At 35.3% G+C, this 27,496-nt stretch overlaps 1 protein-coding gene across 1 annotated transcript in view; it reads right to left on the reverse strand.

The window, feature by feature from the left end:
* Nucleotides 1–22,868, reverse strand: part of LOC129227144 (potassium voltage-gated channel subfamily B member 2-like) — a 34,522-nt gene extending 11,654 nt beyond the window's left edge. Inside the window, exons 1-2 of the mRNA XM_054861717.1 lie at nt 22,119–22,868; nt 11,874–12,731 (exon numbers count right to left, since the gene is read on the reverse strand). Of these exons, the coding sequence (XP_054717692.1) occupies nt 11,874–12,731; nt 22,119–22,868 (1,608 nt within the window). The remainder of the gene's footprint in view (nt 1–11,873; nt 12,732–22,118) is intronic.
* Between the last annotated feature and the right edge of the window lie 4,628 nt (nt 22,869–27,496).

A 27,496-nucleotide genomic window follows, 5' to 3' on the forward strand; every position in this document is an offset into this window, starting at 1 on the left:
CTAAAATGCAATGATAACTTTGCTCTGGCCAGCAAACCTTCTTTTTCTAAGCTTATTGCTCCTATTGAGAAAGCCTTTAAATTTAATGCCTTATCATCCAATCAAAAAGATTGCGTTAGGCATCTTATTGCTTCTAATGTGGACTTTAATTCTAGAATTTCCAATCCCGTCTTTACTAATACTGTTAGTCGTACTGTAAAGAATTTAACTTCTAATTCAGATATTGCTGTTACCAAAGCTGACAAGGGTGGTCAAATTGTTGTTCTTGACAAATCATCTTATGTTGACAAAACTAATGATTTGATTTCTTCTGGTCCATACTTAGAGATTTCTAAAGATCCTAGTGAAAATGAGTTAAAGGCTATTTCTTCTGCTGTCAAGTCTGTTCAGTCTATTCCATTAAATGTTAAACGCTCTGTTATTCCTTCTATTGCTAATTGTGCTAGATTTTATGCTTTACCAAAGGTACATAAAGCTGGCATTCCTTTCGGGCCGATTGTTTCCAATATTGGTACGGCTTCTTATAAACTTGCAAAATATTTAGTCTCTGTGTTTTCTCCTCTTATGAGTCATAATAACTGTAAAAAAAACTCTATCGATTTTGTCAAAAAAATTCAGAATTGCGTTCCAAATAATTCTTTTATGGCTTCTTTTGATGTGAACTCATTATTTACGAACGTTCCGGTCGAGGGTTCATTGTTATGCCTTCAGAGTAGGCTGTCTTAATTTCATTTTACCTCCAAGGAAATTGAGGATTTAGTTTTCCTTACTCATACTTGTCTGAAGCAATGTTCCTTTGTTTTTAATGGTAAATTTTATACAATGTCGGATGGTTTGGCAATGGGAAACCCACTTAGCCCCATCCTTAGTGATATTTGCATGCATTACTTTGAGGTCAAGTTGTTTCAGAAACTACAGTTTCAATTCTATGTTCGCTATGTTGATGACTGTTTTATTCTTATGAATCACGATCAACTAAGCATTGATGATGCTTCATCTATTTTAAATTCCATTGATCCTCATATTCAATTCTCTTGTGAAAAAGAACAGAATAATACCCTTCCATTTCTGGATGTTCTCGTTTCTTGAACTGAGTCCGGTTTTGAAACTACAGTTTATCGCAAACCTTTTGCTGTTTCATTACCCCCACATAGATTATCGTCTCACCCTCCTAATCAAAAATATTCAGCTTTCAACACATTTGTTTATCGTGCAATGAATATTTGTTCTTCACCTGAGCTTCTTAATGCGGAACTTAACTATTTAAGAGCTGTGGCTGTTGACAGAGACTATCCACCCACCTTAGTAGATTCCATTTATAAAAAATTGTGCAAAAAATCTCAAAATATTGTTCCTAATAGAACTTTTAACACTAAGAATTTAGTTGTTCTGCCTTTCTTCCCTGCTATTAGTTTTTCAGGTTGCTAAGATTCTGAAGCGATTCCAATTCCAAGTGGTATTTTCTCCTATTAATAAACTTTCTTTCTCTTCTCTTAAAGATTCTATTCATCCTCTTAATTGCTGTGGGATCTATAAAATTGTTTGCAATTGCGGACTCGGATACATCGGACAGACCCGCCGTTCTTTGAAATTTCGGTTAAAAGAACATCAAAGCTATGCCAGAAAACAACAGCTGAATAAATCCAGTACTGCTCAACACTGTTGGGAATCGAATCACTCTTTTGACTTAAACTCCTATCAAATTATCCAAAAATGCCCCAATTCGTTGGATCTTGATTTTTGGGAATCTTTCCACATCCTGAGGAACCGTTCTAATTTAGTTAACGATCTTACTGCAATTCCCCATTTTTCTTCTGTGTGGACTCCTTTGTTAAAATTGGTTTAGTTTTTCTATTATTTTTATGTATACGTCGTACATTTCTTACTTTTATTTTTTTTCATTTTTTGCTTTCTTATTTCGTTTCGTGTTTAACTAATTCCAATATGTTTATCCTTCACTCTGTTTTTTCCTGCACTTCTCCATTTGATACATTGCTTCCATACATAGTTTTTCCCACTGGTAAATTTATTGCTCATTTATTCAGAGTGGTTTCATTTTTGGACTTTTTGCATTGTTTATGGGTTTTCTTGGGAAACTTATTACTTAACGGTTTTTTCCTGATGAAATTATATAATAAATTATGCCTCCAGGTGTCATTTTATCTTTTTTGTTTTGTTTAATTTCTATTTTTTGATATTTATATTATCTCCTGTTCCACCGTGTTGCTTTTCTCGGATGACTTTTCATCCAGAAGCTCACACTTCTTACCATTGAAAAAGGTGTTCCTTGTAACACTGAAACACGTGTCTGCAACAATTTTGCAATTTTTGTGCTTCATAACGTTGGATTACTAATTATTTTAATTTCAGCACAAAGGTATTTATTCATTATTTAGTTGTTAAGGTATCAAATTGTTCGGAGTTAAAATATGCATAGCACATATTTTTTCCAGAAAGTCGAAAATTTTGAAGGTTAAAAGTCCTTAGACCTTTAATTGCAACCTACTTTGGCTCAGCATAAAAACCTGAAAAAATCCGTCAAAGAGATTTGGAAAAGTAAAGAATAGCTAAAACTAAGACTCTAAAACAGGAAAAACACAATAAAAAAAACCTGGAATTATTGGCAATGGATAGAGAGAGAGATTGCAGGCTCAATTCATCAGTGCTCAGTTACATGGCTTTCATTATGGAAGATGAAGAGGAATTAAAAGTTGCACGAGGTTTAGAAAAAGGTTTACCCAGTTGCATCTACTTCTTACAAATATTGTTAAATTTGTTGGAAAATTTACGGTGTTTCTGTATTGTAGCATGGAATGAGCTCAGGTTTCCAAAGACAGCTGCTCATGGAAGAGAAGAAGGGGCGGATGTTGAGAGCAAAATAATGCATACCTGCCAACCTCCGAGAAAAAAAATCCGGAAGATTTTTTTATTTTTATCCACAAGATTTTAATGCAAAATAAAATCAAACAGGACCCCTCTCCTCTTTACATTTAACAATATATTAGTTATGACTTTCATATCAATTGAACTTACTTTTGTTTAGTAAATATTACTTTTATTGCATTCTTTAAAAGTTTGGAAATAAAATTTGGTTTTCATTTTAAAAAAAGAACAAAGCAAAAACAGCTCGAACTGAGAGAACGAGAAGATAATCGGCGCCGAAATTGTGCCCCTAGTTGCCAGGCGCGACGCTGGCTTTGATTGGATCCCGATAAAGTCATGCGCTGCATCACTCCGTGACGTCATAATCTTGCCTCACTTCTTCTCGTGCCATTCTCCTACGGCAACCTTTCCTTGGCTACTTGGCCTAAAATGCGGTGCCGCGTTGCACAAAAGAATCGTTAGCGCCAAAATTGGCGAGATACAATTTTTTTTCCTACAAAACGTGAAAAATCCAGAAGATTTTGCTCATAACCGTAAAAACGGAAAAGGACATAAAAATCCGTAAAACTTCCGGGAAATCCGGAAGGCTTGGCAGGTATGATAATGGAACGCAACAAAAAGTTTTGGAAGTGACCGAAAATTTGGGATCCTTTGTTTTACGAATTGTGTTATCTTAATAAAATTATTCAACCTCCAAAACGGAGGAAAAGTGACTGTTCTCCGTCGGTAATTTCCGAAACAATAACTAGGTATGCACACACATTAAAAAAAAAATAATAATAATAATTTTTTCTTAAAAGAAATATGTGTTACTCAAACTTCTTGTAAAATGTATTTTTCTTTCAAATAAATATTTTCCCCAATGGGCAAACGTCTTTCTTCGGCTCTAGTAGGTTCTACAATGATTTTAAATAGGGAAAACCACTTTGGGCACAAAGTAACATTGGCCCAAGTAAAAAACAATAATAAAGGGTACAAATACTTGGAAATAAACTGATCACTAAGATAAATAAATACCTTTGTGCTGAACAGTAAAGTAAGACAAAACAATGTTAGAAGAAGCACAAATTTGCAAATAACAGCAGACACTTGTTTCGGCGTTACAGGGAACGCCTTTTTCAATGCAAAAAATAATGAGCTTATGGATGAAAAGACATCCGACAAAAGCCAAGAGCAGATAAGCATGCAGGTCTTTTCATCCATAAGCTCATTATTTTTGCATTGAAAAAGGCGTTCCCTGTAACGCCGAAACACATGTCTGCTGTTATTTGCAAATTTGTGCTTCTTCTAACGTTGTTTTGTCTTACTAAACTGATCACTATTCAAAAATTAAATAAAGAGACCTCTAGATGTGTAAAACAAGTTTCCACAACTTGGAAAAATGAATAGTCATAAAATTATTGTGAGAAAAGAATGAGAAAAATTCCAAAATCTCTGGGCCAAAGTAACCTGCGTTTACGGTACTTTGCAAACTAAAAATAAGTAGGCGGCGCTTAAGGTGATCACGGTTAATGTTATCATCTGCTTAATGTTATCAGAATCAAGAAGTCCCGGAACACTTGTATATTAACACACGTTAAAAAAGTCGGATATTGTAATCAGCGTCTTCGTTTATTGTTATCACTTTTTCATAAACTTTCAAATTTTTCCAAGTTTTTGTTCCTCAATTAACAGAAATACCATAGGCAAACCCTGAAGAGACTAACTTTCTGTGTAGCATTTTGTGGTTTTTAATAGCAGTTCAAAATTTTTCTAGGAATGAAGCTACAGAAAGTTCGCCCCCCAGTAGAGATGAAAACAGTCGGGGGAAAAAAACGGAAAATTTCCGAAAAAAATGGAAAAAAAAACGTTTTTTTCCAAAGGGTTAAATTTTCACTCTGGAAAAATTTAAAAAAAAATGAATTGTTCAACTTTTCAGGAAGTTTTAATTGAAATTTTTTGCAAAAAGTTATTAGAGATTTCTCACATTTAAATTCTGATGCCATCCCCTCCTTGTATGTTAAAATTCAGCCTAACTTTGATAAAGCAAGTTGTTGTATGATAATATAATTTGCATATAGATCAAGAAACTACTTTCTGCAAAGAAAAAAAAAAAACAATAACCTTACTGGGCAAGCAATTTTCCATGTAACTTCATTAATAATGAATAAATTAACAAAACACAAAAAATAATAATATGAGAAGACCTTTAGCAATCAATAAATTAATTGGTTTCAAACTGGCCGCCTTTTGAAGTAATACAGAGGTGCAACTGCTTATTGCAATTTTAATTCAAGAGCCGCAAGTCCTGCAATCAATCCTATTCCCTATAAAGCAATTGGTTTAGAGACTCCAAACTTATGTGTAATTTAGGGTAGACCTTTGACTCTGAAATAGGTCATACAGTGTAATAAATGGGATTGAGGTCCAGTGAGTAGAGCGGCCACTCTAAAGATGATATCATGTCAAAAACAATGTGCCTTGCACCATTCTTGTCTTTTTGGCCATATGAACTGGTGTGGAGTCAAATTGAAATGTCTACTCTACATTGCCATGCTGAAGTGCTCTTAGGTTCATAGAAGTACAACAGCTTCTAAAATGTCCTTCTGGTACACTTTTTGATCATTTAATGGCCCTCACATGGGTGCAAGTTTGGTGTTGTGTTCAAGACGGAAAATATTTTGATCTCTCCCCCCCCCCCCCCCCCCCCCCCCGCGTGCGCGCTTAACAAAAAATCTACATTATAAATGTTGCTGAATTTTACTATGCCAGTTTTGGAATATGAACTTTGAATTTTAAGCTTAAGGTTTCAATATGAACCTAGTTTTAGTGCAGTTATCAAGCTTTTTTTTTTGTGTGTGTGTGTGTGCAGGTGCGGATTCAAAAGGGGGGGGCAATTGCCCCTCCCTGGAAAAATCAGGGGCGCCAGTGGGAATGGGCATCCCGGCGTACTGGTGAGCCAGCACGGGCTTGCTCTAGTCTGCAATGCAGTGAGTTGGTAGTAACAGGAGTTACCTAAAAAAAGTTCAACGCCACAAGTCTAAAAGATACACCTCGAAAAGCACATGGCAAACAAAACAAGCCCGTGGCGTAAAATCGAGAGAATGTCGATGTAAATTCGTGGTTATAGAACGGTATAATGATTAAAGCATATTTTCTAACACCACATTTTTCTTATTTTTGAAGTAAAAACTGCGGGGAAGTCACAGAATTTCTTTCCGTCCTGTCCTCCGTCTCGGAATTTTCGTCAAGATGGAAATCCATCCTGAGACGGAAGGTCTTGCACCCATGGGCCCTCATCCAGAAAAAAAAAAAAACCCCCAGAGATTTTTTGTTGCTTGTGCTGATTCCATCACAGACAAAACACGACTTCGGATTTTGGCGATGTTTAACATTTTTTGAGGTGCTTGGAGTGTCTACAGATCAAATCCTGTTGTTCTGGGGGTAATGAGCTGGTTGAACGGTAAATCAGTGAAAAATACCCCCCCCCCCCCTCTTTCAGAGTGGACTTGCGGCCTGTCTCAAAAGTTTCTGGCATCTTTCGAGTCATCATACGAATGGATGAACTTTTTGGAACGCGTAAAACTTCTGTTTGAACTGTTTTTGTCCTTAGTCGCACTTGTTGGTCAAATTCCACATCTTATTAAGACTTCTCTAGCAGAAACCCAAGGATTTCATTGAACTCAATTTGGGATGACCTGACAATTAACTGAAATGTTCATTGTTCGTTTTTGTACACTTGCCAGACATCGAGTACCATTTCCAAGTCACTTGAAGCCGCATAACGCATCAAATACTATTTGCCGAGGCACAACAAGCAAACAAACTGTCGTTCTACTTGGTTAAACAACTTTAAAATAGCAGGTCTTTTGCTTAAAATTGTAAGAAAACGGAAAAATAATATATGAACTAGGAGATATATTGTAACATATTTCCTAATGAAGTGAGAAACAAAAATAAATAAAAAACTCATTAAAATGAAATTACTTTACTTCCGTTTAATGATGCAATCTTTGTTGGAATTTTTTTTTTTTTTTGCCGCGCTCTGTATACTGCCGTGCTCAGCACAAAAGTGGAACCTGCAGCTGAGCTCAAGCTGAGACATTGTATTTTAAAGCTTGGCTCTTCCATATATTTCTTTCAGATGCCTTTTTCTTCAGAATGTTTAAAAAAAAAGTTTCTGATCAAATGAACCTAAAACATTTTATTTAAGTAAAATACGAAATAGAGAAGAACTTGGTTATAATAACTCGGTTTTGTTCAAAAGTGCAGGTATGACTACTTTTACTACTGTGCTTAGCAAGGCCGTATGAATAAACTGAAACTCCATTTTAAGTTTTGGTTCAGCTTTAGAAACCATTGTGCAGTTTTGGTTTGGGGTTTCTGTTGGAAAAAAGAAAAACCAATTTAGTTTTGATTTGTACTTAGACTGATTGGAAAAAAATTAAAACTTAATAGCTTTCATTTTCAGACAGTAAAGTTACCTTGTAAGGAAGGTTAATCTTACTCATTTTTCTTTCAAACAATATCAATCATGTTTGAAAAAAATTACAAATATTATTTCAACTTTCAAAGGCAATCTAAAATAGAAAATGTAATTGGTATGATTAGACACAACCTTACCCAATATTATTGGTTGCACGACGACTTGGCTTATTTCTGGTGTTTGACCAAGAAAGCTCTCAGTTATAAAACAAAAGGTTATTTTTTTTCTAATTAAATTTTCCTTTATGTGTATTTCTGTCAAACAGAAAAAGAAGATGTGTGGATTGCATCTATTTTTTAATGCTTTGCCCTTTATATGTTCCAAGAAACTCAGAGCTATTAAGAAACCCTATTTTTATTCATTAAAAAGTCAATTTTTCCATTTTTTCCCCGAAAAAAAAACGTTTTTTTTTCCACCACTTCAAAATTTCCGGAAATTTTACATCTCTACCCCCCCCCCCCCAGTGACCACAGACTCCCCCTAAGAATACTTTCTTTTGCACCTAAAAAAATTCAGTCGCTGGACGTGTTGCAGGCATTGATATAGGACCTCCATTGTTGCCATTATTTTGTTAACTATTAAAGAACTGTGTCGAGATTGAAAACAAAGAGAAGTTAAATTAAAACTTAAACAACAAGCGAAACCATGCTGGAAAAGATAGAAAAGCTGAATGTGCTTTGAAACTGGTTTACGAATGTTAGGGAAAACGGTCATATTTTACTTCATCTATTACTATATGATTAAGAGCCATTGTCTGTAAGAATCAGGCAGTTTAAAGCATTTGTGATTGTTGACATTTTTAATTTTTTTTATTTTCACATATGTTGTTCCTTATCATGAATGTAATGTAAATCCGAAATTTGAGCTTTGTCTGACTCACCGTTTTTGAGAAAACAATTTTTTTTAGTTTAGGGGGCGTGGCACATTTTTGCCTGTTTTTTCAAACTTGCAGATTTTAATGTGCTTGTTGCTTGAAGCACCCTTATAATGACATAGATTTTTTGATTCCATATTACTATATGGTCTTGTTAGATACTGTTACAGCTGTCAAATCGGTGACACTACGAGGGCGACGCCCACAAACTCCGTTTAAAAATGACCGAAAATGAATTTTTTTTCTATATTCAAGGCCAATTTTCTCAAAGCGCCTTCATGATGACACCAACATTTTTAGATAATTTTCTAGCCACACTTACATACATCAAAAATATCCATCAAAATTGGTGTCACTATAAGGGCGCCAGAAGATATTGGAACTTTTATTCGATAAATTTCACAAAAACACAAATATTTAAAATCTAACTACAACTGTCGCCCTCATAGCAGAGATCTGATACTAAATTAGGTTGATAACCAACATGTTTGTCTAACATTTGCACAAAAAAAATCGGTGTCACTCCTATTATTTTTAGAAATATAATCGTTCGAAGTAAGTACGTTATGGCGTTTTTTTTATATTTATTCATTTAATCTTTTCACCCCCAGATGGTTTTTTTGAACATATTTATTTTTAATTTAATACAAAAAAGTGTATCTTTTAACATAAAAAGCTTTGGGCAGTAAGAGCGTCTTTTTCTTGAATAGAAAATGCCTGTTTTGATATAGGTACAGGCGGATGTATTGTGCATAATATGTCCAGATTATCGTACCAATACTCATCTTGTTTTTCCGGTCAAACAAATTTATTTATTCCAATTGTTCTTGACATGCATTTGACCTAAACTTGCAAATGGTCAACTTCTACTATTTTTCTGGGATACCATGTTTTCCCATGCTTTAGTGCTACAAAATTAGCAGTTTTCAATAAGAGATGACCGTCTTTCTGAAATTGGTTGATTTGATTTTTAATGTTTTCTCCGTTTTGGTCTACGTTATCCTCAAACTCAGTATTAGATTCTGAATGTTCGCTTTCTTCAATATTCTCATTTGATGTATTGAGAATGCATTCGTTTTTTTGTTTCTTCCATCGAAAAAAAAGGGATAGGATTTGGTTCATAGTACAATATACTCTGAAGCAAGGAACAGTTTTTTCCCCGTTACGAACTGCATTTCTCATCAAGTGTGCAACTTGTCAGGGATGTTGTTTTTTCCCAGTATTTCCACCAAACGTAAATTGTTTTTATAAATACTGCTTCTGCTTTGAAGGGAACTTGAACTGAGCTCGTAAAGATAGCGCCCATCCAATTTCATTAAATTGAACTTGTGGCAATGCAGGGGTATTTATTAGTTGAAAATTTGAAGCATTTATATACGATGTTTGTAAGAGCTTCTCTCTATACATCTTTCGTATAAAATCAATTTGCAAATTGAGGTCAAATGTATGTCAAGAACAATTGGAATAAATAGATTTGTTTGGCCGAAAAAACAAGATGAGTATTGGTACGATAATCTGGACATATTGTGCACAATACATCCGCCTGTACCTATATCAAAACAGGCATTTTCTATTCAAGAAAAAGACGCTCTTACTGCCCAAAGCTTTTTATGTTAAAAGATACACTTTTTTTGTATTAAATTAAAAATAAATATGTTCAAAAAAAAACATCTGGGGGTGAAAAGATTAAATGAATAAATATAAAAAAAAACGCCATAACGTACTTACTTCGAACGATTATATTTCTAAAAATAATAGGAGTGACACCGATTTTTTTTTGTGCAAATTTTAGACAAACATGTTGGTTATCAACCTAATTTAGTATCAGATCTCTGCTATGAGGGCGACAGTTGTAGTTAGATTTTAAATATTTGTGTTTTTGTGAAATTTATCGAATAAAAGTTCCAATATCTTCTGGCGCCCTTATAGTGACACCAATTTTGATACATATTTTTGATGTATGTAAGTGTGGCTAGAAAATTATCTAAAAATGTTGGTGTCATCATGAAGGCGCTTTGAGAAAATTGGCCTTGAATATAGAAAAAAAATTCATTTTCGGTCATTTTTAAACGGAGTTTGTGGGCGTCGCCCTCGTAGTGTCACCGATTTGACAGCTGTAACAGTATCTAACAAGACCATATAGTAATATGGAATTTAAAAATCCATGTCATTATAAGGGTGCTTCAAGCAACAAGCACATTAAAATCTGCAAATTTGAAAAACCAACAAAAATGTGCCACGCCCCCCCTAAACAAAAAAAAATTGTTTTCTCAAAAACGGTGAGTCAGACAAAGCTCAAATTTCGGATTTACATTGCATTCATGATAAGAAACAACCTATGTGAAAATAAAGAAAATTAAAAATCCCAACAATCACAACCTGCCTGATCCTTACAGACAATGGCTCTTAAAAATTGCATAATTTAGCTTTAACTTTTTATAATTCAGATATTTCCATTCTGTTAATTCAATAACTTATAATTTAAAACTGCATTCAGTTGAGTTATTGTGATTTTTAATTTGAGGTTGCCAAAATGAATGCACCTTAATTGGAAAAAAATCATTCTTTTGTGTCTCCTGGATTCTTTTCGGTTATTGTTATCAAATTGTATTTGTCCCAAAGTGATCATATTAAGCAGCACCTACTGTACTTGAATTCATATTTTCTGACATGTAGCAGACATATATAACAAACACAATAAACAAGATCTGAAATTTGAAAACAGTGTAACAACCACGCTAATAGCAACAAGAATTCCAGGCACATGTTTCAAAGTAACAAGAAACCCTTTCCATGCCAAAAAAAAAAAAAGGCTGAAAAAGCATTCTACAGTCATCTATGAGCTCAATTTTTGCACAGAAAAAGGTGATCTCAGCAACTCAGACGTGTGTCTGCAATTCTTATTGCTATTTGTGCTATTTTAATGTTGCCCTTCTTGGGCCAAACACGCAAATTTTTTGCTCTAGTTGCAACCAAACTATGGTTTATGCACCAAAACTGCTTTACCTTAGTTCATAGTTAGTGCAAATCTGCCTAAATCCAGAGCTTTGTACAGATTTGCGACCCTCGAGGTCATGTCATTTGATTGCCAATTTATGAATATTTTACCAAAATTTTATGAATTTCTTATCTTTTCCACCATCATATATTCCCCTAAGTAAGTAATTATTCACCAGCTTAAATAATCATACTGTACACATCCAGTATGTGAAAAATAATGAGTTGCAAGAAAACGTAAGCCCTAAAACTGGCTAAATCATAAAAAATTCAAACCTTTTCAATTCTTAGCCCTTTGACAAGACATCTCATCACAAGCTCAAATAAATATTCAACAGTCACCAACACTTTGATGGTATAGGGAAAGCAATTACGCTAAAATCTGCCACCCTAGTTCTACAGAACTCGATATCACATGATTATCACATTCTCAAAGAATAAAAACTGAATTCAGGAACTCTTACGTTCAAAACCGGAACCGGAAGAGAGTTAAGACGGTTCAACACCCCCCCCCCCCCAGCGTTTCTGGCTCATTTTTACTCCCTTTAATGGGCAACAGAACAATAAATCTTAATCAGCGGGTAAATTTACAACAACAGTATGATATTTTTGCATGGAAGACTCGAGATATTCGACAGCACTTGCAATAAATACCTGACTCTCGTTGTGTCCACTGTCGACGAGAACGTCTATCAAATCCATGCTTTTTGCAAAAGCGTCACGGAGATTGACTCTCTGGAAGGACACAATGCTGCCTTCTCGCCTGGCACGTTCGAGGGCTTCTTTCCGCTTGATCGCTTTATCACGTCTCATCTGATTCTGATAAAATTCAGCAAAATTGTTGACGATGATTGGAATAGGCAGAGCAATGACCAACACACCGCAGACGCAGCAGATGCTACCAACGAGTTTTCCTAGAGGAGTGGTAGGGTAAATATCACCGTAGCCGACTGTTGTCATCGTGATACTTGCCCACCAAAATGTTTCAGGAATGCTTGTAAACTTGGTCTCCTTCTCGTCTTTCTCGGCAAAATATGCGAGACTCGAAAAAATCATGACTCCAATGGCTAGAAACAGCATCAGCAAGCCCAGCTCTTTATAGCTGTTCCGCAGTGTAAAGCCTAAACTCTGAAGGCCGGTGGAATGCCTTGCTAACTTCAGAATGCGGAGAATCCGCATGATCCTAAATATCTGCACCACCCTCCTCACGTCCTGAAACTGATCCGTCTGCTTGTTTGATTCGATGAGGAACGCCACGAAATATGGCAAAATGGCAAGGAGGTCGATGATGTTGAGACCTCCTTTGAAGAATTTCCACTTATTCGGGGCCGACATGAATCGCAATAAATATTCGAGAGTGAACCATGTGATACAAACAGCCTCGACGACGGCAAGCTTGTGGTTGTCGTCCACATGTCCGTCTTTGTCTTTTTCTTGAAGTGCCGGTAAGGTGTTTAAAGTAAGTCCGATTGTCGATAATACAATGAATAGAATGGAGAGAACTGCTACAACCTGGAAAACATATCATTAACAAGTCAAATTGAGCAGGGGAGGGAATCTGAAAATAAATGCAAAACAGAAAAAATTAAATATTCTACTAATTATTACTACAGTTAAAAAATTATGGCTTCATGGACCACTGTGGCTTACATAAAGGAAATAAACAAATAAACAGAAACTGCTTAACATTATGGCAGGGGGGAAAAAAATTTAAATGCAGCATTTAAAACAATAAAAAGGGCAATAGCAAATGCAAGAATAATTGCATTACATTCCTGATTTCAGTTCATCATGAATTTTTTAAACATTTGAATTTAGTTTCACACAGGGGTGCAAGTGGACTCAAGTAAAATTTTCTGAAGACGGTAAAATTTTAGGAAACACTGAGGAAGCTCCCCCCCCCCCCCCCCCCCCCATGTCCATAAAAGCTCTTCAAATATGCATACAAAATCATTCAAATCATTGAAAAAAACCTTTTTAAACAGTTTTTTTTTTAAATAATTTTTCAGCTTTAGGATGTGTTGTTAGCCCAAAATTTTTGAAAACAGCAACCCAAAATTTTCGAAAATTTTGGATCACAAACACGCCTGCTTTCACCAGATTCTAAGCTACAGTAGCTGGAATACTGTGCTTTTAAATTATCTTTACCTGTATTTAAAGGGTTATTTATTAAACTAAGCGTGGCTGTGTAATGAAGGGAAACTATTAATGAATGTAAATCGCACCAAACTAAAATATGAACAGCTTATTACTCCTCAACATAACCACCATTAACTTTGCGACCATCAAAAAAAAAAAAAAAAACTGGCACCTGACAATTTAACTAGTAATGACCTTTCAAACAGTTTCTCATACTATCATTTTGAACTGGTTTTTCACCAAGAAATTCAGTTTTGAGAAATATGAGTCTGAAGATGCCAGGTCAGGCATCTATGGTCAATAGTCTTATCGCTTGATTAATCTTAAAATAATTTAAAAGAATTTGTTTTCAACTTAACCTAAAAACTTGTTTAAAAATTTTACAGCACCACTGTTTAGAACTGGGCTTGAGCCCCCCTTCGATCTATCTTATGGGTGCCCGTGACTAGACATACAGAGTGTCCAGCAAAGAACTCCTTGGTTTGAAAATTAAATATTTCGGAAACAAAGGACGATACTGAAATAAAATAGATGGTGTGTTTATTGTGAAACCCATAAAAATCATATGCAGGACCTAGGAAATTAGTTTAAAAAAATGCCAACAGGTGGCGCTGCTGCTGTAATTGCAGTCGAAGTCTATATAAATAGTGCTGCGAAGAGGTTAGTTGGTTCAGCAGTAGTTTAGCCCCTTAGATATGCTTACATATACGCTAGAAACTACCGTCCAACCTCTTCACAGCAAATTTTTATGGAGACTTCTATTGCAGTAACAGTGTGCAGCGCCACCTGTTGGCATTTATAAAAACTAATTTTCAAGTTCCCGTACATGATTTTTATGGGTTTCATAATAAGCATACCGTTTGTTTTATTCCAATATCGTCATTTGTTTTCGAGATTTTTAATTTAGAAACCAGGGAGTCCTTTGCTGGACACCCTGCACAACACCAATACAAAATGCAATTATTCTTCACATCAAAATCAAGTAATATGTGCAACAACTCACAGATGCAGGCAAACATCTTATAACACAGCCATCGGTAACAATAATTGCATGCAAGTTCCAAAAGCGAAGATGCCATCCATTTAAGGATCGTGCAGGAGTAGGGAAGTCATGCAAAAGCAGCAACATCTGAAGCTTCTGCGACAATACGGTCGTTTCTCTGCCCATTCCAATCAACACCAAATGACGACAAGGAAGGAAGTGAAGTTACTGAAAAACAAGTGAAAAAATCAACAAAATACACTGTACAAAAGAAAAGCACGGCAGGTGGCCAGCTCCGACTTTCCACAACAGAACAAGCGCGGACACACCATATTGGATTTAGGTTAGTTATTAATCACATTGATTCATTAATCACATATAGGCAATCTTCAGGCAACAGAGTGCCAAAAAGCAATCAGTGTATTTATTTCAGTGGTCCTAGCCTTTGTATAAAACCTATAAAAGTAAGAAAAATATTTAAGCAGTTTGTGAGGATTTTCGAAGAAAAAAAAAGGATCTTAATTTGCACACACAATTGAATTAAACGTCATACAGAAAAGTGCTTCAATTCATTCAAACTTTGAAAATGAAGTTTAAAGTACCGTATTTTCCAGGACATTATCCGCGGGTCCTAAAATTCGTCTGAAAAAATCTCAGAATAATACACGAATAATACAATGGCAAAAAACAAAGTTTATATTCAGCATACGATTTTAGCAGTTCAATTAAAACGTGAAGAAGTAATAATTTTTCAAAGATATCTACATTTTTTAGATTAATTTGACTATTTATTCAAAATTAAACTAAAAAATAAAAGATTTTTTTTCTTCTAAATTCAGAGCACAAATGGTTCCGTGCAAATGGAGACTACTTCTTTGCTTGTAAGGTTGTTTATTTTAAGTAGCCTGAATCGCATTAACGAAACATTGAAGCTACGTAAAATGAACAACCCTACAGGCAGAGAAGCAGTCTCCATGATTGTAGTCGAAAAACGCATGGCAATCAAAATGAAAAACACTCATATTGCAGAGCACTCCAGGTCATTTCTATGTCAGAATAATCTGGTTGTGAATCGTAGCTGTAAGTTGAGGTTTAATACTTTGGCATTGAGCAAAAAAAGATAAAGATAACCTGCACCTCATAATTTTATAGTTTTATAATCGGCAGATAATATAGAGGAAAATATGATAACATAATTTAACTAAACATAACAAGAATTTTCAAATTTAATTCTTATATTGCTGGCATGTCATAAAAGTAATTACACAATTACATGGTAAATATCAGAGCATAGATGGAAAAAATGGCAACACATTAATTAAATTTTTAATGAACATCAAGCAATTATGATCGTTTTTGGTGCACATTTTGAAAAATCTTAATTTTTGTTACTTCTATTATATGAAATTTAAAAAAAAAATGAGGATACAATGCTTACAAAGTTAACCATAAGATGAAAATCTAATGAACTTTTGTTATTCAAATGTTAACCAATGATAGATCACTACATTATATTTTAAAAATAAGTAAGTCATATGAGACAGTAAGAAGCAAAGTAAGTGGCAAAATAAAAGTGGCACACTAAGTGGCAACATTAAAAATTTGAAGATTACCAGTACACATGGTAGGTGAACCTCTCCTCTGTCTTGGGGCAAGAGATGGAACTAAAAGCCCTGGTAGCAGCATGATTTAGAAAAAAATTTCAATGAAAGCCTACCTAGGATGTTATATTTAAATGCGTTTTACTCAAAACTTGAAAATGTCCACTTACATCCCTTTGCTTCTTGCTGCCTCATATCGTCACCTCAGAGCAACAGTAAGATATCTTACTGTTTTTTCTGGGATTAGATATCTTGCTGTTGCTCTGAGGTGACGACATATGGATGCAAATTGCAAAACTAACATCTAACTTAGAGTAGTACAGTAGAAGACTATTATAACGCCGACCTGTATAACGCAATTCTCTATAAACCGCACTACTTTTCAGAAGTAAACAATAGGTTTTGAAGGTTAAAAAATCCCTCTGTTTTGCTTTGCAAACATAAAAATTGTTAGGCAAATTAAATTTTGAAAGTTTTTCATCTTTCCATCTTATTTCAAAGCTTTTAAATTGAAAATGAGTACTCATAGTAAACAGAAAATACCAGATGGCTTTTGAAAATGCAGATGTTATGCAAACCATGAAGCTAGCAGAAGTGCAGGATTTTGATTGTGAAACATGTTTATTTGTGAATAACTAATTGTAATATTGGTGCTTTAATACTCATTGCAGATAAAACTCATTCTGAAGTGCTAATATATAGATATATTCTGAATTTCAAAATTTGTGAAACGATCTATATAACGCAAAAACCTGTATAACGCAAAAGCTCTGGTCCCAAGGTGTGCGTTATAACGGTCTTCTACTGTAGCAACATATTGTTTGACTTCACAGGTATAATTTGAAGAGGGTAAATGTATATCTTTTTTCTGAAGCTAGACGCAGAGCTCTCGTTTTACCCCCTTTATTTGAAACTGCTCAAAAAATAACAAAACATTATTTTTAATCAACAATAAAACACAGCATGTCAATTTATTTTATCAATGTAGAATATAAAGGTGATTTTCTTGAACTCTGCCACCCACTCGTATGAAATTTCAACTGTCTGATGTAGTATGACGTAAAAGAAACATTACATTCATAGAAAAATCCCAGTCAAATCTCTGCTTGAATTTACATTTTGCCCAATGATTAGGCAAATTTGGGGACGTACGTGTTATTTTGCAGCTTTTAAATGTCCAAATGTCCCCTTTCAAAGATATACATTCCTAAATTTTCTCATTCGGCAAAATTTGGAGTTCCATTCGGCAAATTGAACATTTTTGCCCTCCCAAAAATCTAAGTTTGGGGCGCCCCGGTAAGTGATGTGTGTTTTTTGCTTCTTTTTAGAATAATTTACATTGAGTGACCCCCTCCCCCTTTTAAAAAGACATTGCCTGGAGTAATGATTTTAAGTGGAACAATAAACAGGATTATGTGGAGCAAATCAACTAATATGCCTCGTCTTCAGCATTGTCTTAGGTAATATTTTGTTCCAGTTGTAATTTCGGTGAATTTCGTTAGCGCCAACACTCGGTTTAAAAAAAAATCGTTTGCTGCTTGAAACTAGACGTTATGCTATAATTATAAAAGGTTAAGGTATCTAAATTTAGCTACTGATACCAAACGATTGCCAGAACAAGTTGAATAAAAAGGATTACTTCAAACGTGTTTTCGTTAAATGATTTCTTTATTGAAATGGTCAAGTTTGCGACTATATATGCTTTCACCAGGATTTAAAAGTTACTTCAATAATGCAAATCCTCTATTAAGAGAATTTAGCAACTAAAAATATTGTTCTGTAAGGTTAAAACTTAGTGCTCAGCAATATTGTGAGATAACGAATAAAGTTCTAGGAGTGTGAAAAGGAGTAATATTTAACGAAAACTGTGCTTTTGTTTTTTGGTCTGTAATTGTGGAACGGTTGAGTTCCTTTCACTGTTATGGCTTCTTCAAACCTTGTTTTCAGAAATGCTATGCAAGTTGCATGTCAAATTAAAACTCATGCAATTCTCTTTAAAATGAGCTATCAACCAACTGTATTGACCCCATAGAACTAAAATTGTAGCATTTTTAAGCACAACAGATGAGTAAAAAAAACGTGAGTTTTTACACATTTAAAAAATTAATAACTCATTAACCAAAAAAGATAGATTTTTTTAAAAAGTAGATCTGAATTTAGAATGTCAAACAGTATAATCCCTGAAATTTTCATGAAAATCTGAGATGGTAAATTTGAAAATAATTTTTTTTTGGTTGATTTGACATGGAATGACCCCAAAGAGAATCAAAACTTTGAATGGATTTGGAAGAAACCTATTTAAAACTGCAATTATAACAAAGGAGCTATATTCTTCTGGTTTAGCTGAGTTACAGAAATATGCAAAAAATATTAGGATCATTCGGCACATTTTTGTAGTAAACCAGAGGGATAATATGAATACAGCTTGCTTCACATCTGCATCCCTTCCAAAAAGCAGTAATACTTTCAGACTCGACCTCTGCTTTACAGGCTTTGTCTAGTAATAACCATGAAAGTAAGGGGTCTCGTATTCAGAGCTGTAAAAAACTCCTGAGGGGTATTGAGATAACTGTGGCTTTTCAGTGGGTACCATCCCACAGTGGTCTGCCCGGAAATGAGAAAGCCGACTTCTTGGCCAAGAAGGGATGTAATATTCTCCAAAGCTCTCGTGGACCCTTGCCGCTACACTCTGCTGGATTGGAGATCAAGAGGGTGCATAGGGATGCGTTTCGTTGTGTTGCTTCCCGGGCTGCTGAAGGTAAACCCTGGGAGAGACTGTGCAATCAGTCCCACTGTATCCCGAATTCTCCTCGAGCTGCTGCTGTGGCTGCTTTTAGACTTTTAACAGGACACGATTGTCTCAATGCCTATTTGTTCCGCTTTCAACTGCATACCTGCCAACCTCCGAGAAAAAAAATCCTGAAGATTTTTTTATTTTTATCCACAAGATTTTAGCGCAAAATAAAATCAAACAGGACACCCACCCTCTTTGCATTTAAGAATATATTAGTTATGAATTTCATATCAATTGAAATTACTTTCGTTTAGTAAATATTACTTTTATTGCTTTCTTCAAAAGTTTGGAAATAACATTTGTTACTCATTTTAAAAAAAGAACGAAGCAAAAACAGCTCGAATTGAGAGAATGAGAAGATAATTGGCGCCGAAATTGTGCCCCTAGTTGCCCGCCGCGACGCTTGCTTTGATTGGATAACGATGAAGTCATGCGCTGTATCACTCAGTGACGTCATAATCTTGCCTCGCTTCGTCTCGTGCCATTCTCTTACGGCAACCTTTCCTTGGCTACTTGGCCTAAAACGCGGTGCCGCGTTCCACAAAAGTATCGTTAGCACCAAAATTGGCGAGATAATTATTTTTCCTACAAAACGTGAAAAATCAGGAAGATTTTGCTCATAACCAGAAAAACGGAAAAGGACATAAAAATCCGTAAAACTTCCGGGAAATCCGGAAGGGTTGGCAGGTATGCAACTGAAGGATTCCCCGACCTGCACTTTATGCAACTCTGGACAAGTCATGGAAGCTGCTCACCTGGACGACTGCTCTGCACTAACTAATTTTAATTGTGTTGTCGAGAAATATTGGAGAGCCCGCGGTTTTATGGCCTAATGGCCAATGTACCTGGCATTTGTGAAATAAATAAATATGAATACAGTAGAAGACCATTATAATGCACACCTTGGGACCAGACCTTTTGGGTTGCTCAAGTTTTTGCATTTAGATCATTTCACAAATTTTGAAACTAATATTCAGAATATATCTATATATTAGCACTTCAGAATGAGTTTTATTTGCAATGAGTATTAAAGCACTAATACTGCAGTTATTCATTCACAAATACATGCAGTGAAGCACTGTTTACACGTTTCTCTTTTATGATTTTTATCAATTGTACGTTAATACACATTAACCTGCACCTATTATAAGTTTTTTCATTTGTACACTTTTTTCATACAGTCCCTTCAAAAACGTATAAACAGTACTTCACTGTATGTTTCCCAATCAAAAGAAAGTGAATTATCCGACGCTTCTGCTAGCTTCATGGTTTGTATAACAGCTGCATTTTCAAGAGTGACCTGATATTTTCTGTTTACTGTGAGTACTAATTTTCATTTAAAATCTTTGAATTAAGATGGAAAGATGAAAAACTGTTTCAAAGTTTGATTTGCCTAACAATTTTTATGTTTACAAAGAAAAACAGAGGGATTTTTTAAACTTCAATGCCTATTGTTTACTTCTAAAGAGTTGTGCGGTTTATAGATAACTGTGTTATATAGGTCGGCGTTATAAAGGTATCATTCTATTGTAAATGCAAAGCTTTTTAACATAACATTGTGCAAAATATTTCTGAAAACTTCATAGGAGGCAGTGAGAAGCAAATGCATGCAATTAGGCCTATTCAAGTTTTTTATAAAATGATAAAGATCCTAGGTGGGCTTTCATTGATTTTTTTTTTTTTAAATCAGCCTGTATAGCAGCATCCACCAGAGCTACTAGTACCATTGCTTGCCCCACAGCAGAGGAGAGGTTCCCTTATTATTTGTACCGGTTATTTCCAAATTTTTTATTTTGGCACTTGCGTCCCTTTGCTTCTCACTGCTTCATATATACACTGCTAGAACAGTAAGAATTAAAGAGATTAAGGAGGGAAACCAGTTTAGACGGTCAAAAAATCCGCTTTTTTTTATGTCATAAAATATTAGTAAGACTATTCAAGAATTAGTTGCCAAAATTTTAGTGAAAGATTCAGATTAGTTCCGAAGCTACGAGCACTTAAAGTGACTGTGGAGATTCGAAAATGCTCACAGCATTTTTTTTTCAAGCACGTTTCTCTCGATATAATTTTTTTTCCACTGATAGGCACTCTAGCTCAAAGAGTTATTGACCCATCGTTCTGAAAATTTCTGAGAATTATCTTTATTCAATTACACTCTATATGAATCTAACTCTTTGATGATATTATTAATAAAAATATTTTTTTTTAATGCAAGAGATGTGAAACATATGGTAGAAAAACATAACATTGTAATAAAACTCCTCAAAAACGTGCAGTTTTCAACTTTTGATCACAATTAGGTTTATATTCTTAGGAAATATGTTGTTTACGAGAGAGAAAAATTGCAATGATTACAGACGAAATTGTGGCTTCGGTAATGCTCACCAGCGGCAAGCTCTGGTGGCCCATGGACAACAACTTCTAACTCCACTAATTCTGATGGAAATGACTTCAAAAAATTACAAGGTGTACTTCAAAAGATGAATAAAATATTATTCAAGTTTAAAGAAATTCTGATCATTTCTTTCCTGTTAAAAAATTCACGAAAAACACTAAAACTTTGGCATCCGAAACTGGTTCCCCCCTTAAGGAGCAAAAAGTCTCGTTAATCAGAAATAACACAGTGAATAGAAACTAATATAGTATGTTAAATTGTGTAGTTGAACTTATATAGGAATAAGATAGAAACCAGCTTGGAAACTTAATTACAACTCTTAAATATTCACAATGCACTTCTTCACAAAAGAAAACTTTAATCAATTATAAAAAATTTATCCATAATTTTATTATTACTAAAGATAATCTAAAATTTAAAAAAAAAGACAAAATTCAGCATATTATTATGCTTAAAACTACTAGTACAATCATTATAATTACTAATAAACACAACTGATATTTTTTAAAAATAATAACTTGAGTTTTCTTTTCCAAATTCTGATAAATAGTTCATAAAAAAAAATGTCACAAAGCAAAGAAAACTTAATAAATAATTTTATTGCATGTAAGATAATTGAAAATCAAATTTGACTCAACTGCACATAAGGTACGTGAAATACACTGCCAGCTCAGTCATTTCCAGCCGAGGACTACAGTTTCGTGCTTATTAGCACTCATCAGCCCGGCATAGGAAAGTGACTGAGCTGGAGATGGAAAACCTCTTAAGGAAGCCAAGAGTGCAAAACAAACTGGTAGCTATTATTTAGTTTTCCATCTCCAGCTCAGTCACTTTCCTATGCCGGGCTGATGAGTGCTAATAAGCACGAAACTGCAGTCCTCGGCTGGAAATGACTGAGCTGGCGGTGTATTTCACGTATTTTTGCTTTAGCCCTGGCTAATGGGCGGTAATTCACTGAATATGCACATAAGGTGCCCCAAATACTCACTCTGGCGGCCAATGACGATGTTGGCTTTTCTAATAGGTCCCACAGACATTTTCTGTAGGGTGCACACCGTCCGAATCCAAAGTCTTCTTCTTCTCTTTGTCTCAGAGATTCTGCTTCTTTTCTCATCTCTTCGTACACGTGTTCCTTCTTCTGATGATATTTGTGTTGACAGCAAGACTCCAGATAGAGCTCGTCTATGCCCCAATAGTCCAAATCATCACTGAACGCCAATACGCACATTTCCTCCACGAGATGAAGTTTACCGGTGCGATAAAAATTGACCACCGCGCTAAAAGAACGAGGATGTCGGTCAAAAAAATATTCGTTGTCGACCAGGCTGTAGTCGTCGCACAGTTCCATGATGGCTTCGTGGGTGTTGCACTCCCGGAGCTTGCCGAGCCTGGTGTGCGGGAGGCGTTCTAATGTGTGCCAGAGCACTTCATGTTTAACGCCCCCCACGTTGATGACGACACGCCTGTTCAGTGCTCTGCTCCGGATAATCATGAACGACTCCGGGGGGAGAGACGACATGGACCTGGAGTGAGCACGGTTCTGCTGCTGCAGCGGGCCCATGATCTGGTGCTGAGCACCAAACTGCTGCACCACTTCGGCGAACTGGGGCTGGGGGGTCATGGTCGGCTGAGGCTGAACGGAAGGGTTGGGGGTGGAGGCGCTTTGTTGCGTTGCCGGCGTCAGTGTGAAAACTCCAGAGCTCGCCTTTTCCATTTTGTCCGAACTGGTCATCCTCATTGCCTTCCCCGGCCGGAAGACGGGAAAGGGAGGCCGACGCGCCGGCCCGCGACAGTCACGCTGACACACAGAAAAGACAAGCTGCACATTGGTTTAGGTTAGTTTCGGGGGTGTGCACATCTATGGTGGTACTTCATGCTCCCATATTACGTGACTGGCACAGATAGCACTTTAAACTCCAGGAAGTGAGTGATTACATGCCTCTGCATAATGGAAGTTCCAGAAGACCACATTGGAATCAGTTTCCTGAAAAAAAAAAGGTGCATGAGAGATAAGTTTTAGTGATTTCTAAACCGTAAGTCAATAATATTATCTGAATCCCTATCAGGATCACTTTATCTACTTCAACATGTTTACTGCTAAAAACATCCAAAAACTTAAATGAGTAATGAAATTAACAGTGGCCTAGCTGTTAGACTAGAGGCAATGTTAGAAATAATAATTTATATCATCAGTGGCGGCGCAAGAGCAAAAGTTGACGTCGGAGATGCAGTTTTGCGAGGCCCGTTTAATCATAAAATATTTTCAGACAAATCATTGAATTCATGGAATTATTTTTTGTATTAACTATTGGCACTTAGAGTTCCCGATTCACTTAATTGCTAGGACAAAAACATTTCGTGACTAGTAGCGCATTAAAAAAGTTTTTTGGTGGTTTGAGAAGAGGGCGGCACATTGAAGGGGAGAAAATGACCTGATAGAAAGGGGGTCCGGAGGTCCTCCCCCGGAAAATTTTTAAAAATTGTAGTTTAAAAACGCCATTTTAGGCTTTCTTTGCAGATGTTAGGGGGAAAAATTTAGAGGTCTCGGTGGAAATTTCTAGAAATTGAAGCCTTAAAAACACAATTATAGGCCATATTTATTGACTTTAGGGTCAGAGACTGTCCCAGATCGATTCTTTTGTTTAAAAAAATAGGTCAAAATCAATCCCCGACAAATTCTCGAAATTGAAGTTTCAAAAACAAAATTTTAGACAAACTTTGAAGATTTTACGGGAAGAAAAGGAGCTCTTCCCTCGAAAAATTTTAAAAATTATGGTCCTAAAAATTTTGGCAATATTTTATATTTAGGAGCCAGTTCACTTAAACTTTTTGTTAATGTAGTTTCAAAAACCTAATTGTGCTAATGATAGAAAAGAAAGGCGGTATGGGGACCCTTGCGCGAATATTTTCTGAAACTCAAGCCTTAAAAATGTGATTGTAAGGTCATATTTTGTAATATTAGGCTCGGTAATTTTTGAATTTCAAGCTACAAAAACAATTTTAAGCGATTTTTGATGCAGGGGTCTGTCCAGGATTTTTCACAGGGTCCGTTTTTTGTGAAAAATCAAATAATTTTGTGAAAAATCAATTAATTTTGTGAAAAATCAAATAATTTAAAAAAAAAAAATTTGTAAAAACGCAAGTTTAGACTCTTGAGATGGTGGAAACTGCATCATTGACACTTAAAGTTGAGTGTTTTTCCCTCTTTTCTGTTGAGAATATTACACTTGAGAGTTTTTCTAGTATTTGAGGAGCGGGGGGGGGGGAGGCATCGCTCATTGGGAGATGGGCACCCCTCAAGTATCCAATATTTATCTACCATTTTACAGTTACAAATTATACTAGAAATATCATTTGCATGGTATTTAAAATAACTGCAAGAAAAAGAAATTCAGGCAGGGGTTCAACATTTAACTTTTTATTAACCCAAGACACTGTTTAAGAGCACAGTTTCGTTTAAAACTTATAAACTCCATGATTTTTACAAAAATAAAAAAATATTTTATTTGTTTACCTCTTAACTAAGCGTACTAAACATCGAAAGTTTGAAAAATCAGATTCCCATAGCGGATGCAAAGAGATTGCAATCCTCAAAGTGAAGGCATCAAAAGTATAAAAAGGGTTTGTAAAAATAAATATTTTTGATAAAATTATTTTAGAATTGCATTTTCGAGTCCTATAATAAACATATCATTAATATCTGGACACAGTTGAAGCAAAAAAATAATAATAATAAATAAATAAAGAAATAAATAAACAAAAATAAATAAATAAAATAAAATAAAAAATAAACCATCGATTCAGCATTTTAATTATTGACTTATAAAAGAAAACGGAATTCCGCTTTAAAAACTTGAAATAAGATTTGTTACAAAAATAAAGAGACTTTTCATTTATTTGCATCCTAATCAAGCGAAGTTAGCTCGAAAAAAAAAAAATATGATTTTCATATTGGATGTAAAAAAATTGCATTTTTCAAAATGTAGGCATCTATAGAAAAAGAAAAAAAACGGTAAATGAAAGAGTTTATTCCCTTTTTAGCATCGAAAAACCAAACCCATATAACTTTCTCCCAAAAGAGCAGTTTAACATCGCACCGCCAGACACTAAGTGGCGATAAACAATTAAACATCCATCGCATCGGCACCGTTTGAACTTGGCAACCCTATTTGAAGCGATCACATCCCCCCCCCCCTGCTATCCTTTGCAGTTCTAAGTTCATTTCGATGTATATTATTGATTATTAAATCATGAGTCGGGAGAAAAGTGCTTACTTCGCCTATTCAGAGAGTGTTGACGCTTTTTCAAAGAAGTTTACAACAACAACGTTGCATAAAACAAACAAGCCTTTCTAACTTTCAGCTGTTAATTTCTTTCAAAGAAACCAACAACAGGCATTATATTTATTTGGCCGTAGTAATTATTTATGGCTTGCAAGAGCATCACAAGGGTGCCGATTTTTTTTTCCTCTTGAAAAATTAGCTGATTTTGACTAGATGATTCCTCTAATTTAGCTTTAAAAAAGTTTCCAAACATTATCGTTTTTATACAGGAAATATGCTGTATTACTTTAATTGAGATTTGCTCTTTCAATAAACAATTTGTGAAAGATCCGTTTTTGCTTATCAGAATTTTGTGAAGGGTCCGTTTTGGTTGATCAGGATTTTGTGAAAGGTCCGTTTTGGTTGATCGGATTTTTGTGAAAGGTCCGTTTTGGTTGATCGGATTTTTGTGAAGGGTCCGTTAACGGACCCAAATATGCTCTGGCCAGACCCCTGTGATGTTTTTAGTATTTGGGGGCTTTAAACTGGAAATATCGCAAAAATTAAGATCTGGAAACGAAATTTCAGATGCTCCATAATGCTTTCGGTGTGCGTGTGTATGGAGGGGTGTGTTTTCGGAAGAGCAGCATTTTGAATATGTTCTTATTTTTAGACGAAATTAGGAAACAAGAGAAAAAGAAAAGAAATAGGACGGGGGTGGGGGAATAGAGTTAGCTGATCAATAAGCTGTAGCTACTGAATATTTTAAATTCAGGCCCCGACAAAATTTGGCCCCGCATTTGCTAAGGCTGGCTGTATGCAGTCTCCGCTGCACGCACTATTTTGATTACTTTTGTGGCTGTTGCATTTAATAAGAGCTTCAATTGAAAACATGGAAATTTCTTAAAACTTTTGAGAATTTATTTCTGCCGCCACTGTATATCATCTAGATATCATGAAAATTGGTGATGCTAAGAGTAAGGTTTCCGGGCTTTGAAATTAAAGATTAAGATGACCTGAGTGTCGTTTTTGAGCATAAATCCAGGGTTTGAGTCAAAATTTTTTAAATTAAAGTCCCCAAAACACAGCTCTAGGCTATCTTTGGTTACTTAAAATGGGCCGTCATGACTCCCCTTTGATCCTGGCCTGCAGGTCCACACTCACCATTTGAGGAGTAAGTAAAAAGTGAGGACTAAACTATTAGTAATACATTCACCACCAGCTCAGCATTCTCCCTATAACTCCTCTTGTGCTATTATCCATTCATCTTCACCACAGCAGTACAGCATGAAGAAATGTAAGTTTAGCAATTGCCTTTTAGTTTCTCACTAGAAACACATAAAATATTATATTTTCAAATAAGGCCTGGACTTTGGAGACATTTACACTCTCCCCCCCCCCTTTTTTGCATTTTTATCTTTTAGAGCATTTTTAAAGACATTTTTTGAGATTTTAATGGCATCCACTAACTGCGATTTCCACTCTTTTAATTTAAGGGGCATTTCACAGTATTTGGCTGTTACAGACTCTACACTTCATAAGGATGTTTTAGCCTCATACTCATGAATAGTGCAAATAGTAGTTAAACTTATTGTAAATGATTAGTCCCATGTGTATTTATGTCACAGCATTGAAAAAAGTTTAGATTTGTGTTGAATTTCTAAAGATATAGGAAGATATATAGCATGTTACGGACTCTTCAAATTTTCTGTAAAAGTAATAACTATTCTTACCTAATGATGGTTTTCTACTATGTCTCAGTTTATCTATTTAAGCACCAAAATAATTTTAAAAAAGGTAGAAAATATTTTTTACTGAATTATTTACTAAAGAACTGCACGTTTACGAACATGTTACGGACTCGACATATTTGTCACGTTGAGTAATGTTTGAATTATTGTTTATAGAGTCTAAACAACAACAATACTACCACATTGTTCAATAGTTTCAATGATATAATCAACTGCTACGGCAATTTCTTCATCATATATGTGAGAGGTGCCCACATGGTGGGAGGGGGGGGGGGGCATGCCGCAGACTGTTGAAGTTTTTTAAGAGGGTGTTTTGAGGGGCATTTTTCTCATTTGGGGAGGGGGTCTGTAGG

This window comes from Uloborus diversus, chromosome 1, assembly GCF_026930045.1.
Source record: "Uloborus diversus isolate 005 chromosome 1, Udiv.v.3.1, whole genome shotgun sequence".
Lineage (NCBI taxonomy): Eukaryota > Metazoa > Arthropoda > Arachnida > Araneae > Uloboridae > Uloborus > Uloborus diversus.